We start from the raw sequence: 16,171 nt of genomic DNA, 5'->3' as shown, positions 1-16,171 counted from the left end.
TACACCCAATCCTCAGTGGATATCTTGCTGTGCTGCAATAGTCCATTGGTCTGTGCAGCATTCTCCTGAATTCTAGCATTTCAGGAGAGCTAGCAATGCTGTTTGTCATCCTCTCTGTCCCCATTGTGTGCACTGCTAAACAATTACGCCACGTATTGTGGTTTTTGCGTCTTTTTCAAGTTCTCAAAGGCAGGGTCTCTAACAGAGGCCTGTTTCATTCAGGGTTTCAGTCTAACCGGTCAGCACTGTGTCACAGGCACCTCTGAACAGCACAATAACCAACCCCACTGGTCCACAAAACAAAAGGGCCTCTGTGGCAACAGGCTGCCACAGAAGAGACACTACCATGGAGACTATTTGTGATCCTGTAAGAAATATCCATTGTATTTCACATCCCTTTGTTCTGAAAGCAGTAGGAAATATCTCACGTCCATTCATCACGAGCCAACGGGTTATCCCAAGTTTAGAGTTTGGGAATTGGAAAAGTGTTAAAACTCACCAAAAATAGTCTGGGACCAAAAATCTGCCTGGGATAAGAAAAGTAGAAAGGAAAGGAAACATCTTTCAGCTGAGCTGGAAGAGTACCCACAACTACTCAAGCTTCAACTTGAGAATTAAAGTATGAAGAAAAGGGAGTTACCTGCACTATCCAAGTAATTATTAGTTTTGGAATAAAGCACGTGGGTGCATGTATACACAAGTACAAGAAGAACTGAAGAGAAAAAGAGAAGAGATTAAAGCCGACTTCTTGTGGGTAATACAACAACTTTTAATTTGGTTATAGGCATTTGCATTCTTTTTTTACATCCGTGAACCTTGTTTCAGTTGTCCTGAGTTGCACTGCCTGTCTTCCCTGAATTCACATGTGAAAGAATATTTTCTGGGTAGGTGCAGTACAAGGAGGTTGCAGACAAGGCATGTTGTTGCTGTGATCAAGCATTTTTTGGATGTGTGCAAGGCCCACGTGTTCATCCAGCACCGCAGGGCCAAATGACATTCCAGGAGCAGCTGCCCAGCCACGACATCCACACTCAGTGCACCTTCCCCGCAGGGAAAGCTGAAGCTCTTATCTCAGATTTCTACCTGAAAAAAAAAAAAATCTGAGACAATCTTACTTGAAAACATTTTGTAACCCATTCTGTGCATTATTTACTCCAAGATAAGAATACAGAAGTTCTGTGAATTCACTCAAACCCGGGCTACAAATCTGATGGTAAAAACTTGGGGGTTTTACTTTTTATTCTTTGTGGATATGCAGAAAGAATTTTTATAGAAGTTAGTGCATTTTTGATCTGAATGAAGATTTGGTTTTATTTTTTTCTCTGACTTTTTTTTTTTTAAATTTAGGTATCATTCTTTCAAAGTTGCAAGTGAACATCTCAGTCAGTATATGATCTCAAACTTATTTTTGGAACACATAAAAATACCAAAAGGGTTCTCTAATCTTTTGATGAGATAAAATTACTTCTGAAGGATAAAATTAGCACGCTGTAAATTTTCCAACAATTATATTTTTACAGCCCTAGCATGTATATTATACAGTGTATTTTTAAAGTATCAGTACTCTGAAATATACATTAGATACATCTTCTGCAAGCTATATTTTGAATAAAATTTTAATGCGATTATTTTTTAAATCTCATTATTTAGGAAGAATGATTCATATTGTATAATCTTGTTATTACAAGAAATAAAATATTAATGAAACAGACATCCTGGTTTTGGCTAGGCTAGAGATAATTTTCTTCCCAGTGGCTGGTTCAGTGCTGTGTTTTGGATTTAGTATGAGAACCATGTTGGTAACACACTGATGTTTTATTTGTGGCTCAGCAGTGCTTACCCTGAATCAAGGACTTCTCAGTGTCTCATGCTCTGCCAGTGAGGAGGAGCACAAGAAGCCAGGGGGGAGCACGGCCAGGACAGCTGAGCTGAAATGGCCAGAGGGATATCCCATACCATGGAATGTCATGCCCAGTGTATAAACTGGGGGGAGTTGGCCTGGAGGCACAGATCACAGCTCAGGGCTGGCTGGGCTTCAGCCAGTGGGTGGTGAACAATTGTATTGCGCATCACTTGTCTTTCTGGAGGTTTATTCCTCTTTTTTTGTTTTTTGTTGGTTTTTTTTACTACCTCCTTTTTTGGTGGTTTTTTTTTTTTTTTTTTTTTTTTTTTTACTATGAACATTGTTATGGTTATTGTTCCCATAGTGTCCTACTTTATTTCAATTATTAAAATGTTGTTATTTCAATCTATGGGTTTTAACTTTTTCTGAATCTCTTCCCTATCCCACTGTGGTGGGGAGAATGTGAGTGAGAACCTGTGAGGGGGTTAGGTACTGGCTGGGGCTAAAACATGACACAGAATTAAAGAAAAAATGGTTTGAAGTAATTTAAATTTGAAATTTAGATTCCAAAATCAGGAGGGAAGGGACTGATGGATCGAAAGCACACTGATCCCACCACCCAGAGCTCAACAAACAGAAACGAGCATGCGCCATCTGTATATTTTGAAAAACAGGAAAGAAAGTACAGGATAAGGGGGACCAGCTTTTCAAGAGATTATAGGTTACCAATAAAAATCTGCTTTGTGCTGCACTAATCAGTATATTCATAAATGGTCTCAAAAAGAGATGAGCAGTCAGTGACAAAGCCTGATGAGGCTATTATTTTGGTTAATAAAGATGAGACCACCTTGATTATGTGCAGGAAAGTTTAAGGGAGTGACTGACTGATAAAATTGCAGTGGAGGTCAGTGTAGATGCAATGTCCTGCACAAGAGGAAAAGGGCCCTTACTTCAGGTATGAAATGGCAGGATCTGATCTGGTCATTTCTTCTCAGGAAAGATCCTGGAGTTATGAAAACGGCCCTATAGGAACATCTACCTGGTCATCACCAGATGAAAAATTAAAATAAATAAAAAAATACTAGTAAGTAGTAAGAAATCAGCCAAGAACAAAACAAATAACATCTTTTTGCTGCCACAAAAATCCATATTTTGCTTGCATCTTCTGTATAGGTAAAGAACCATAGAAATATTGGTTGAGAGGGACCTCTGCAGGTCACCCAGCTCAACCTTTCCCCTGCAGCAGGACTACTGCCAACACCAGATCAGATCAGCTGTGGCTTTGTTTATCTGAGTGTTGGAAACCACCAAGGATGGTGATTCCACAACCTGCCTGGGTCATTTGTTCCAGTGTTGCATATTCCCTTTGCTGAGGAAATTTTTCCCCATGACCAGTTTGAACCTCCCTAGCTGCAGTTGTAGCTCACAACACAGCTGCCCTATCCAAGTAAACTCCTTGTTTTCTACTTGCCACTGCCAAGAAGTGTTTGGCTGCATCTTCCTTCAGATGCTTTTCTGGTCCCTGAACATCAGCAATAGGATGGAAAACAGGAACATTTTTGATGTAAAGCTTGGCTAACTTAAATAGAATTCTTTAGAGTGGAGATGAGTTACAGAGTATGTGATAGAGAACTAGTGAGCATCAAATGAAGATAGCAGTTGCCAGGTTGAAAAGACACTAAAAGAGGCAAGATTTTGCACAAAGATGTTTGACCCGGAGAACTTGTCACCAAAGCAAGTTGTAGATACTACAGATCCATGTAGGTTAAAGGGAAAATGGGAAGGAACCCAACAAAGAAATCTAGTGAAGGTTGCTAAGATCATAGAAACTGCACCTGCTTTATAAAATCTCTGAGTCTGAAATATTGGTGGCCGTGAAATGCTGGAGGGAACTACTGCCTTCAGTAATGCAACCCAATATTGGTCTAGCAAAGCCCTTGGTCCCACCCACTGTGGAAGCTCTTATGTTCAATATATTGTTTGTAAAACTTCACCACTTTGCCTGCATTTCTCTCTTGCCTTGTTACTTACATCGGTAATTCTTCAGGTCACTTTCTCTGGCACACAAAATGTTATTATATTATTACTATTTTGCTTTGTTTTTAAGTTGTGCGCACAAACAGCATACCCAGAACTGCAAATGAAATCTACATTTTGAAGAAATAAGCCTCAATCTTCAAAATGAAACTGCAAGCTGCAGTTTGCTGGTCAAAGCCTTATTTCCAACCTGTTTACAAATTTGGTTCCACTAAGTTTTTGAAGTTAAGACTTTTAAAGGAAGGATATGCCTATGATTAAAAACACAAAGCAGCACTCTGGAGATCTCATTCTGATCTCCAGCAATGCCACAAATTTCCTGCTGGTTTTGGCAAATCAATGGGCCTTCATTTAGTATGAAATGAGTTTTCAGCAGATGAACTCAATGGAAGTGCTTGTGTTAAGCACTAGCAGAACTGCTCAGTGAGGTGACTTTTCACCTTGTCTGTCTGCGTGGCAGTGGACAGCTTTGGGGAGGGCCCTGCTGTAGTGCCAGGAGGTGATCCAAGGAGGAGAGATCTCCACACGAAACTTTCTGCCCTGGGAGGAGAAACCACAGGAGCACCGAGGGAAAGGAGCAATGCAAAGAGCAAAGAGTGATGAAGAAAGGAGGAAGGTGCTTCTCACCTGGCCTCTGAGGCCCAGACGAGCGGGAATGGTGCAGAGGAGGGGACAGGGAGGGTCCCTGAGGAGCAAGGCGCACCAGAGGAGCGGGGCTGGGAGACAGGGGTGAGGGCACGGGGAGCGGGCAGGCCACGGTCTGTGGGATCGCCATTCCCGCTCCTCGCCCTGCCCAGGAGCGCTCCGGGGGGACAGGGGGAGCGGGCAGGCCACGGTCCATGGGAGCGCCATTCCCGCTCCTCGCCCTGCCCAGGAGCGCCCCGGCGGGACAGGACGAGCGGCCCTCCCCGCTGCGGCCGCCCGCACAGGTGGAGCGGTGCGAACGGTGCGAACGGTGCGAGCCCTGCTGCCTTCCCTTGGGACGGAGTCCCTCCACCTCCCCGCTTGTCCCCGCCTCGCCCCCGGCCTGCAGCCTCTCCCAGCCCGTCCCCGGGCGGGTCACCCCGGCACAGAGAAGCCGCCGTCGGGGCGATGCGTCTCCCCGCTCCGCAGGCAGAGCCCCTTCTTCTCTTCTCTTCCCTTCCCATCCCATCCGAGGAGACACCGGGATCTGCCTCCGCTCCCCTCGGCCCTCCCCCTCGGCTTCCTCTCCTCTCTCTCGCCTTCTTTTTCTTTTTTTTTTTTTTTTTTTCTTTTTTTTTTTTTTTTTTCCTTTTTCCATCCCCTCCCCCGCCTGGGAAGACCTGACCGCTCCCCCCGCCCCGCGCTCAGTAGCCGCGGGCGCTGGGCGGCGGACGAGCGGCGCGGAGCGGGGAGCCGGGAGCCGGAGCCCCGGGGCTGCGGCCGCCCTCGCCTCCGTCCGTCCTGCGGGCTGCCAGGTACGACCAGCACCCTTCCTGGCATCGGCCTCTGGGCAAGAGGCAGCCCCCAGAGACCCGGGTGGGCAGGAGCGGAGCTGGGGACGGGGGCTGAGGGGCACCGGGCACTGCGAGCTAGCCAGCGTCTCTAAGGTGATAGTTTTCTTGCGATGTCATTCTTCCTACGCGGGTCGTTTTTAAAAAATGATGGGGCTGAGCGATGTCAGTACCTTGAGCTTGGCAGCTGAGATGTTTTGTATTAAGTCCCTGCCTCTTTAGCCTGATGCATATATTTTGATAGGGCTAAAACGCCACGCGTTTATCTGGTCCTTGTTTTTTCATATTTGAAGCCGGTTTCACAAGACGGCTTAACAAGACTGAGGCAAGGGGAATATTTATCGGGTTTTCGGGGATTTGTCTCTGTGCTGTGCCTTCTGCGGGGAGCAGACAGGGAGCCTCTTCACCTTTCAAAACAAACTCCTTTAATTCTGATTCATCCCCTCAGTATTGGGGCTACCATCTCCGCGCTCCTCTGGAATTGACAGTAATTTCATCCAGATTCGTCACTGCTGGAAACAGATTTATCTTGGAATAGCAAAAATAAAAGAGCTGTGCCAAGGTATTTAACTTTCAGGCTTTGTAGACGGGGAAACTCCTTCGGATCGGCGCGGAGAGGCAGAGCCTCCTGCGGAAAGCAGGACCAGGGAATGCCTAAGGAGAGATAAAGGCTTACTCCCAAATCCTCCTCTTCTTCCAGGACAGCCCTGTGCTTTCACACACAGGAGCGGCCGGCAACAGCGGAGAGGGCAGGGGGAAGGCGGCCATCCCGGCAAAGCCCTCCCGTCCCCGCCGTTCCTCCGCCCGGCTCCCGGTCCGTGCCCACCCGCTGCCGTCCCGGGGACGCCGCCCGGCTGGCAGGGCTGGACCCCCGGAGCCGCTCAGCAGCCGAGCAGCGGCCGGGGCGCGACCTCCTCGCCCTCCGTCCGCTCCCGGCGCGGCGGAGCCGGAGAGGATCCCGGCCGGGGAGCGCCGGGAGCGGCCGGAGGGAGCGGGGCCGGAGAGGATCCCGGCCGGGGAGGGTCGGGAGCGGGAGCGGGGCCGGAGAGGATCCCGGCCGGGGAGGGTCGGGAGCGGGAGCGGGGCCGGAGAGGATCCCGGCCGGGGAGGGTCGGGAGCGGCCGGAGGGAACGGGGCCGGAGAGGATCCCGGCCGGGGAGCGCCGGGAGCGGCCGGAGGGAACGGGGCCGGAGAGGATCCCGGCCGGGGAGGGTCGGGAGCGGGAGCGGGGCCGGAGAGGATCCCGGCCGGGGAGCGCCGGGAGCGGCCGGAGGGAGCGGGGCCGGGGCCGGGCGCGGAGCCGCTGCCGGCGCTGCGGGAGCGCCGCCCCGCGGCCGCGGCGGGCACTGCGCCGCTCGCTGGCGGTCCTTCAGTTCCCCACCCGTGGGATTTCAGAAATGAGCTGTCACGCCCGCCGTGTAAAATTAGTTCTTCCGATGAGTACTGAAGCTGCCTAAATTTTTGCAAGAGACAGGAGCCGCAGTGGTTTGGGGTTTTTTGGTTTTTTGGGTTTTTTTTCGCAAAACAGAGAGGAGGACAACATCCATACACCACTGTACACAGTGAGTGCATCTGGAGGAGATCAGGGGGAGCAGTGCTGGATGAGATTAGGGCAATGATTTCTTCCCAGGAGTGTGAGATAGCAAAAATTTGTTCTCTGTTTTGCTTTGTCAGAGTAGAACTTTGAATTCCTACTTCCAGGTCATTTCAAGAATAAGGCCAAAAGCAGCTAAAGGAGATGGTTACTATAGCAGCCTCTATTATTTTAGGGCCTAGAAATCTGATTTTAAATTGTGTAAGCCGAGTTTGAAAAGTGCCGACTTTCCTATAAGAATAAGGAAACCTTACGGTAGAGGATGCACTGAACAGACCAAGATAAAACACTGTCAGGAAGCTGGACTGAATTTTTCTTCTGTCTGAGCTACCCTGGCATGTAAATTTCTTCCGTGATAGCCTGAAGAGAAACCTATTCTAGTTTGGCTTGACTATAAGCTTTTCCTGAGCATCTGACATCTATTCAGCTGGAGTAAGGTAGGACAAAATATTTGAAGGATATCCTCAAAAATTAGGTATTTTTTCTGTGGATGCAGAAAGGTTTAATGTTGGAAGCAAGAAACTACAAAAGCTAAAAATAGTTTTACTTGTATGGATACACCTGGCAGCTGGAATGCCACCAAAGTTATCAGCTGAGTTTGGAAACTGCAGGAAGAATTTCAACATTTTCATATAGCTGGAGATCTCTCTCTTTCTGGTTTCCATCTTGTCTTCTCTCAAGTAATTCATCATACCTTAAAGAGCTGACTCAAGAATTCCAATTACTGTAAGCCAACCCAAAATCTGTATGGGAAAGAAGTGAAGGAAAGGAGAGGGCAGAACATCTTGGGGTGTGGAGGAAGAGTGCAGAACGGGTAATTGAGGGTTTTTTCCTTGCAATCAACTTGAAGCCTTCTCAGGACAATCCTCCTTCCCCTGGAGGCTGTATTCTCTCTCCCTTTCTCCCCCCCTGCCAAGTTATCTTTGCACCCATCTACACATTTCCATCCTCATCATGTGGCAAAAGGAGCCCTGTGTTTCCCTTTTGCCTGCAGCCTGTGCTGTGCCATGGCAACTGCTGACATTGCCCTTGCTTGGAGCTGGCCTCCTCGAAACAGCAGGGATGGGGTTAGTAAAGAGATCTTAAATGCATGGCTGGAAATGACAAAGCTGCCTAGCAGAACCACTGCTCTGGTCTGTAATGAGAATTACTGTGTTTATCAAGTTCCTTGAACTTCTTCCAGTTATCCTGAAGTGTAGTTAGTTCATTCCCAGTGACAAGTGGTTCATTATAAATGAAGAAAATCTTGGCTTCCAAGACTGCCTTTGTAAGTAGTGAGCACTTGAGTGTCGTGTTTCAAATGGAGGGCTCCAAGGCATCGATGGAAGGTTCTGTGCTTTGACTTTTTTTTTGTTTTAATAGAGTGGCAGAAGGGAGCCATAGTACTCCACCCATTTGCTTGAAGAAAGTCTCTCTATAAAGCAGACAGAAAAAATGGACTTCTCTATAAAGCAAATTATGAGATCATCTGGGAAGACATCAGCCATCACAGTGGAATAACATCAACCCAGACTTTCTATGTGAACAAGCAGTTAGTGACTGAACTTTCCTCAGGGCTCACAAAGTTCAGCTAAAGAGGAATACCAAATATCCAGACCCTTATGAAAAGCTGAAAAGGGGAGGAGTATTCTCGGGAAAAATAGAAAAAAATAATTCTCAAGCCTGGTATTAGAACTGTTTTGTTCAGCAATAACGGAACCAACACTTTGAAGGTAACTTTGTATATCAAAGTTAATGTTTAAATGTGCACATTTCTGCTATACCAATAAGCTAGACTGGTGTGAACAACTGGTGTCCCTCTACAAAATCTTTTGTCTGGGATGATTCCCCAGCCCTGCTTTCAAAACTTTCAGATATCTTTTTATGTGACCACATACACCCCAGAGCTCAGACCTGTGAGTCACTGTAATCTCCAGATGTCTTAGGAAAGTCCTCACATCTTCTCCAAAAACTGAGTTAGCTACTTTAAAGCCAGGGAGGGTTTCCTTGTATTGTGAGATGTGGTGTATATACATATATATATATATATATATATGTCTTAGTAAGTAGACTCCAGCTCAAAGTCGGTGTTCCATTCTGGCAAAGCTGAAAAGTGTAAAACTATGCTTAAACAAATCCAGCCTCTTCTTGGCATCAGAAGCCACAAGCTGTGGTTGAACTGTAGTGCTTTCTTAACAATAAAAAAAAATTATTATAGACAACAAATATGACTATAGGGTAAAGGTGCCTCAAAAATCATAGGAGCCACCGGTCCATTATACAGCTTTGAAAGCGATGTTCCCCACTTCTTTTTCCATATACTGGCTGTTTCACTGGAGAGCACCACTTCTACTATTCTAAACTAAAATTAAGGAAAGTGGTTGTGTTTGCCCTGGCCTACACTGCCATTGCAATATAAACCAGAGAGCTTAACCACATACAAATCCTTGAATTGCTTGGCTTTTAAAGTTTAATCATAGACCCTTTCTTTCTTCACTGCTGAGGTTTCCATGTAATTGGAATGAAGGATGTTGGAACTGAGCACGGGTTTCCCAGTGGCAGCTGCCAGTAGTTGGATAATACCACTGACATCAATGCTGCCAAAAGAGAAAAATGGTCTTTTCAGTAATGTTTTGAGTTCAGAATCAAGAATTCTGGGTTCAGTTTCTGGCTCTGCCTCAGACTTCTAACAATGTTACATTTCTCCTGCATGTTCTCAACTAGAGATGTGAATAATACTGCTTTTTGTCTTTCCCATTTGAAGTATTCACTGCTGGTATGGTGCATCACCCCATCTAGGTGGGGCATTCCACATGTGACCATAAGGCACGTTCCTACAGCACAGGTCCTACAACCTTTGTGGGATCCTGAAAATGTTACTCATGCGATGAGTAACCAGAATTAACCCTCCTACTCAGCTGAGCTTTGCTGCATGTAATAAAACCAGGAGGCTCCTCTCCACCAGCAACATTCTGCTTTCCTCATTTGTCTGTCTGTCCTAGAAGACCTTGGTTCCTTGGGACAGCAGTTAGCAAAGTGGCATTTTTCATACAGGCAAATTCATAGCTCTCCTCTGTGCGGGTAGTGGAGAACCATTGGTGACTTTTAAGTCAGCTAAAGCCACGTTTTGGCCATTACATAAAAGAGCACAATTGGTCTGCTTTCCCAAAGGTTCCTAAGTCTCATGAGTGTAGTCTGTCTCTCCATCTCAGCTTGGATCCCAACTTTTGAATGCACTGAGTGTTTCCAAGCGTGTTCTACCTTCTACTGTATAGCTATAGGAAAGAGAAGCAGAAACCTAATATGTAACTGCATACCTTTGGAATAAGTAAAATCAGGGTGTTCTGCTTTGGAATGAAGAAAACCAGGATGTTCTACCAAGTGGAATGACTCAGACTGCTGTTCACAGAGGGAAAAACAGGTAAAACTCAGCTGATTTCATCTTCCAGTAGGTAGCTCTGCATGGATGCTGGCTGAATTATCTGCATCCATCTTGCTAGAAACGATTGGAAGAGTTAGAGGCAAAACAGGGAATATCTGAGGCATTTCTATTTTGATCAGATTGTAGAATTCTATTCCACTGATGTCAGTTCTAAAATTGCATGATTATACTTAGAAGATATTAAGATAACTGTATGTATTTCCAAAGTGTATTTTCAAATCTCTCTTTCTTGTTTTAGAAAAAAATAAAATAAAATGGAGCTCATGTTACTGCTACTCATAATTTTCATACCTATGTTGGGTCTCAGTAATGGAACAGAAACTGAACAAGATTTTACTTGGCACTTAAAGAAGATTCCCCAGATTGTGAGAGAAAGAACTTTCTCCCTTGACAGCCCTAAATTTGAAGCAAAAACCAAATTAGAGCTGAACAGTGTATGTGGAATTGAATGTCAAAGGAAACTGCCAGTGCCAAGCTTGTCTGACTTGAAGAGCCTCTTATCCTATGAGACTGTTTTTGAAAACGGCACACGGACCCTGACTGAAGTGAGTGTCCTCGGAGCAGTGCCTGACCCAGCTGCAAACACAACCAGACGAAGGCCTTTGAGGAGGAAGAGGCAGATATATGGGACAGACAGTAGGTTCAGCATCTATGACAAGAGGTTCATGACCAACTTTCCGTTCAACACAGCTGTGAAGATCTCCACGGGCTGCAGTGGCATTCTCGTTTCCCCCAAGCACGTGCTCACAGCAGCCCACTGCCTGCACAATGGCAAGGATTATGTCAAGGGCAGCAAAAGACTGAGGGTGGGCCTGATGAAGACGAAATCCAGAGGCAACGGCAGGAAACGCAAAGGTGCTAAAAGAAGTAGGAGAGAAATTTCTGCGGCCAAAGAGGATCCCAAAGCCGCCTCAGAATTAAAGCGACCATCCAAAGGCGATGAGAGAAAGCAGAGGGGATCTGGGAGGAAGCAAGGGACCTCAGATGGCATGCCCTCCTTCCAGTGGACCCGGGTGAAGAGCACGCACATCCCCAAAGGCTGGTTTAAGGGTGTCTCTGGGGATATTGCCCTGGATTATGATTATGCTGTTCTTGAGCTCAAGCGTCCCCACAAAAGGAAATACATGGAGCTGGGAATCAGCCCAACAATCAAAATGATGCCTGGGAGCATGATCCACTTCTCAGGTTTTGACAATGATCGGTCTGGGCAGCTGGTCTATAGATTTTGTAGCATTTCTGATGAGTCCAATGATCTGTTTTATCAGTACTGTGATGCTGAGCCTGGCTCCACAGGATCTGGCATCTATCTCCGTCTGAAGGAGCCAAACAAAAAAAAGTGGAAACGCAAGATCATCGCTGTTTACTCAGGCCACCAGTGGGTGGACATCAATGGTGAACAGCAGGATTACAATGTAGCGGTACGAATTACTCCTCTCAAATATGCCCAGATTTGCTTCTGGATACATGGGAATGATGAGAATTGCACACAAGGCTGAAGAGAGCCGAGCCTCAGTTCTGCTTAGCACCCTCACTGCCATAGAGTGAAAGGCGACAGTGACTGGAAGAACATCACTCCACGCCAGAACGTTCTTGAACTCAAAGCTCGCAAGTAGTGCTATGGTGACTTAAGGGATGCTAAATTTCTAGGGGAGGGGTAGAATTGTCAGACAAAGTATTTCTAACTGTAATCAACCTAGATACACACTTAAAATCCCAAACTATATTTATGTTTGCAATTGTGAAAATTCAAGTCATTTGTGAGGAAAAAAATGGCTGCACCTGTTTGTCATTTTTTTCCCCAGAGGAAGGGTTGAAACATCTCAAACTGGTGTTATTAAGCAATATCTATTTTTTTGCAATGGATTTACTTTTCTCAGGGTTCTGTTCCAATTCTTCAAATGCAAGTTGTGCATATAGCATGTTCCTGTATGTGCAGAATGAACTGCATGAGAGCAAGACATTATTCTGGCATTCTCTAAAGACCACAGGTCTGTGTTGAGAAGCAGCACTATAGCTGATGATGGTTAGTTTGGAAAACTTCCTCTTCTGGTTGCTGCAGGAACACTCCCATGGAAATTCCAAATTTATGTAGCTGAGGGTTACACCTTAAAGAAAAATTCACTCCATTGCTCAGTAAAAACAGCAAAAGAGAAACTAACAAAAAAATAGTTTCTGTGTTTGGAAGAAGAAGACATGTTTAGACATATTTAATGCCTTTAAATGTTCTTAGAGAAGCTATAGAAATCTTAAACACATGCATTTGCCTTCCAATCAATATTTGGAGAGGTGTAGGTTTAGTTTCTAGTCAAATGTTTAGCTTTACCCTTGGGAGAAGTCACTGACTCCCGAAGTGGCTACTTGACAATCATTTGGAGCTTCACAGATGATATATTTTCTGGGTGCTAAACATTTCTTCAGTTTTTATAAATTACTTTTATACAAGTTCAGCTTCATAGATAGGATAGTATGTGTTAGACTGGGAGTTGGAAATCAATATTTTAGTTTGGCTTTATACAGTTTTGCAAAGTGTGTGGTTTTAATCATGTTATATTCAGATTCCACCTCAACATGATTCACAGGGTTAACTAAAAATTTCTCCCAACTAAATTATAGCACCTTCTGAATGGTAGAACTATCCTGTGCTTTATAAAAGGTATTTTGTTAGATAGCAGCAGTAGTTAGCAAATAATTTGGTTCAATATGTTTGCAGAACCATGCATTTAATGAAGACACAAACTGAGCTTGACTTTTATACACCTTTAAACACAAACCACCTTCTTAAAAACTGTTGTTGATTGCTATGTAAGTTTATATCTTTTATTTTATGTCAAGATTTTGAAGTACACAGAATTCTTATGGTGCTACATTAATAACATAAAAACATACTGTGCCTTTCTGATCATATCCTTTGGGTTTCAATACTTTCAGAGTATTCACCACTGTATTATTTAAATTTTTTACCATAAATTTATGCTGACCAAAATACATTTTCTTCCTGTGCAGGAGAAAAAAATACAAGATTTTAAAATTTTTTTTTTAATCTTTAAAACATGCTTTTGATGATATAACATGGTTTTAAATAACCCTTTTTTTTTTGGTATATGGTTGAAAGTGTATAACCTGACATACTGAATGTGCAGGCAACTTTGTCCTATTATTGCCAAAGCACAAAAATTTAAGACTTGCTTCCATATCATAACCTAACGATATTTCATTCAGTGGAAGAGATCTCACTTTAAAGGAGACTATTTCTTTTAATGCCAACCTTTCCAGGAAATACTCAGCTTTCCTTCCTTTATTATGTTTTAATTTTATTTTGTGTGATTGTTTGCAGAAAACTAATAATAATTTTTAAAGTTTAGAAATAAATCTCTAAAATTTTAGGGTTAATTATTTCTTATTGTTGTTAACATCTCTATTAACATATGTGGCTTTGCTGACAGTAATTTTAAATCACCTCAGTCCAGTATTTAATACTCTTGCTCTATGCAACAGATTTATAGTATCCTTTAGTCAGGTCTGCAACGTTTTTCTTAAGTGCCTTTTTCCATAGTTACTGTGACAAATAAGGTACCACATCATTAATCTAATACAAGACAACCCAGGTCCATGGATTTTTTTACAATTATTGTCATTGTTGATTTGGGTCCAAAACTGATCAAGATAAAGGGGCCTTAGTAAATTCCTTGTTTTGTTGAGTCTTATTTAGGTGTACTCCTCCTCAGAAGAAATAAAATCTATATCTTTATCACTTTGGGAATTGGGAGCAAGGTAAGAATGAAAAATGTGTGATGTCAGCTTCCAAATAGTCTTCTTATAATAATCATCTGTTGTAAATATCTCAGCTGCAACCTGAGGTTTCCATACCAGGTTGATAAAAACTTTCTTTTCAGAGAATAAGTACTAGATGCTCATTCTGTAGTACTAAAAGATTAAAGAGGTTGGCCAGAGCAACATAAAAATTAATTTCAATCAAACAAACAAACCTCTGTGTCCCAGTGCCCATGCACAAACACATGCAAATACACAGGCTTGGAGACCATGGATGTTTTGACTGACTTTTGTGTGGTCAGCACCTTCAGGCCAGGAATGCAGGTAGAAGAAGACACAGACAAAATGCTTTTCCTGTTGCCTCAGCAGGCTAGGCAACATTTTTGTCTCCCGCTTGGCCTAATAGAGAAATAAATGCTTTATATAGACATTGTGACTACCTACTACAGGGACTTCAGTTCATAAATCTAGTACTTACACATAATCCCAGGAATTCAACATCCTGCAAAGAGCTCTTGGTACCCATTACTGCAAGTGGGACAAAAATTGTTGAGCCATCTCAGATTTTCTTAAAAACATGCAGTTATTATCTAGTTACCAATGAGAAAATATGAGGAGGAAAATATGATCCCAGTAGATTAGATCCTGCTGTTGTCTAGGATATCCGCAGGAAGGCTGGGTTTCCAGCCCTTCTGATGTTTCCCTAAAGGATTTTTCCTCTCTCAGGTACCAGGCTGTACATCACTTTTTAAATCAGTACCAATTCTTTTCCATAAGTGTTTGTATAGTAGATCTTTTTATTTAACTGTATTCCTGACTTAGGAAAAAACAACTTCAGTCAAATCTCTTTTCTCCTAGAGGGCTACTGGAATTTATAAAGTCAACAAGTAAGTTTTTTTCAGGGCCAAAGATAAACCTCATATGCAAGCCATTAACACACCCAGACCAGCTTCTACAAGGTGTTTGTGCATGTGTTTAATCTGAGGCTCTGAGACACAGAGGGATTATCTGCAGTGTGAAAAATTAAGTCAAAGTTGTATTAACAAAAGAAAAGCACAACATTATGTAGGGAAATGATTTCTGTTATATGAGGTAAAGAGTGGCCAATGTTTTAATAATTGCTTAAAGAAACTCCTCGACTCCTTAAGATTTACCATCTTAATTTTGCAGATTTATGTGTCTATATGGAGTGTGAATCAGCATAAAATGGCTTAAATAAAAAAAAATACCCTCATCCACATGTGGAGGAGAGAAGCAGCTGGGGAATTCTTTCTATTCTGCTGATAAGGGATGACCTGGCAGCAAATAGCAAAAAAAAAGAGAAAGAAAGAACAAGTAGATGGTATGAAAGGGCAGGAAGATGGAGATGGTATGCTAGGAATAAAGAAAGTGTGCAAAGTAACAGAGGAAATGGCTGCAAGGTAGCAGAGGCACCTATTGTGAGAAAGAGTAGGCAGATGGTGGACACTTAATAGTATTAATTAAGATGTGAAATTCACAAGTTCCATGATAATTTTTCACTGTTAAAGATAAGGCATTTCTTCCCAGCCAACAGCAACAGGGAAAGGGCTGTGAGAGGACTCAGGCTATGGCAGGGCCTGCTAGCAGGCAGGGGTTTTAATCCTGACCTACAATCCATGCCTGAATTTGCAGGGATTATGCTTCTGTTCATTCAGGGTCCTTGGAAAGCAGCAATCTGTGTTCTGACCAAAAAGCTTGGCAGTATGAACCTCCCAGTAGACTGGATCACCAAGAATGTAGTGAGTAAAGGGAGTTTCTCAAACCTGACCTTTTTTTTGGGATTCCTGTAAAGGCTGTTCTCCATTGGGAAAAAAAATGAAGCAAAAAAATCTCAGGCTTAAGGCATTAAAATGTTGGCTCAATTTTTTTGCATGCATCTAGAAATTCTAGGCAATAGATTTTTTTTTTCAAGTGTCTTCTGTTTGTGTTTGGCATCCATAGAAATTTAATCAACTGCTTCCAATTTTAAAGCACAGATTATTGCAGATAGTTCCATCTACAAATTCCTG

At 43.6% G+C, this 16,171-nt stretch overlaps 1 protein-coding gene across 1 annotated transcript; it reads left to right on the top strand.

The window, feature by feature from the left end:
* The first annotated feature begins 5,230 nt into the window (after positions 1 to 5,230).
* On the top strand, positions 5,231 to 15,332 carry PRSS35 (serine protease 35). The gene is made up of 2 exons (XM_054279724.1): positions 5,231 to 5,319; positions 10,609 to 15,332. Exon 2 carries the CDS (start codon positions 10,625 to 10,627, stop codon positions 11,864 to 11,866), a length of 1,242 nt encoding a protein of 413 aa, XP_054135699.1. The 5' UTR covers positions 5,231 to 5,319; positions 10,609 to 10,624; the 3' UTR covers positions 11,867 to 15,332.
* Positions 15,333 to 16,171: the final 839 nt, after the last annotated feature.

The sequence above is a fragment of the Melozone crissalis genome, unplaced genomic scaffold (assembly GCF_028551555.1).
Source record: "Melozone crissalis strain CALT ecotype California unplaced genomic scaffold, PUWL_Pcris_2 ptg000027l_1, whole genome shotgun sequence".
Classification (NCBI taxonomy): Eukaryota; Metazoa; Chordata; class Aves; order Passeriformes; family Passerellidae; genus Melozone; species Melozone crissalis.
Note: the sequence above shows the minus strand (reverse complement) of the source record. Positions and strands in the feature narration are given on the sequence as shown.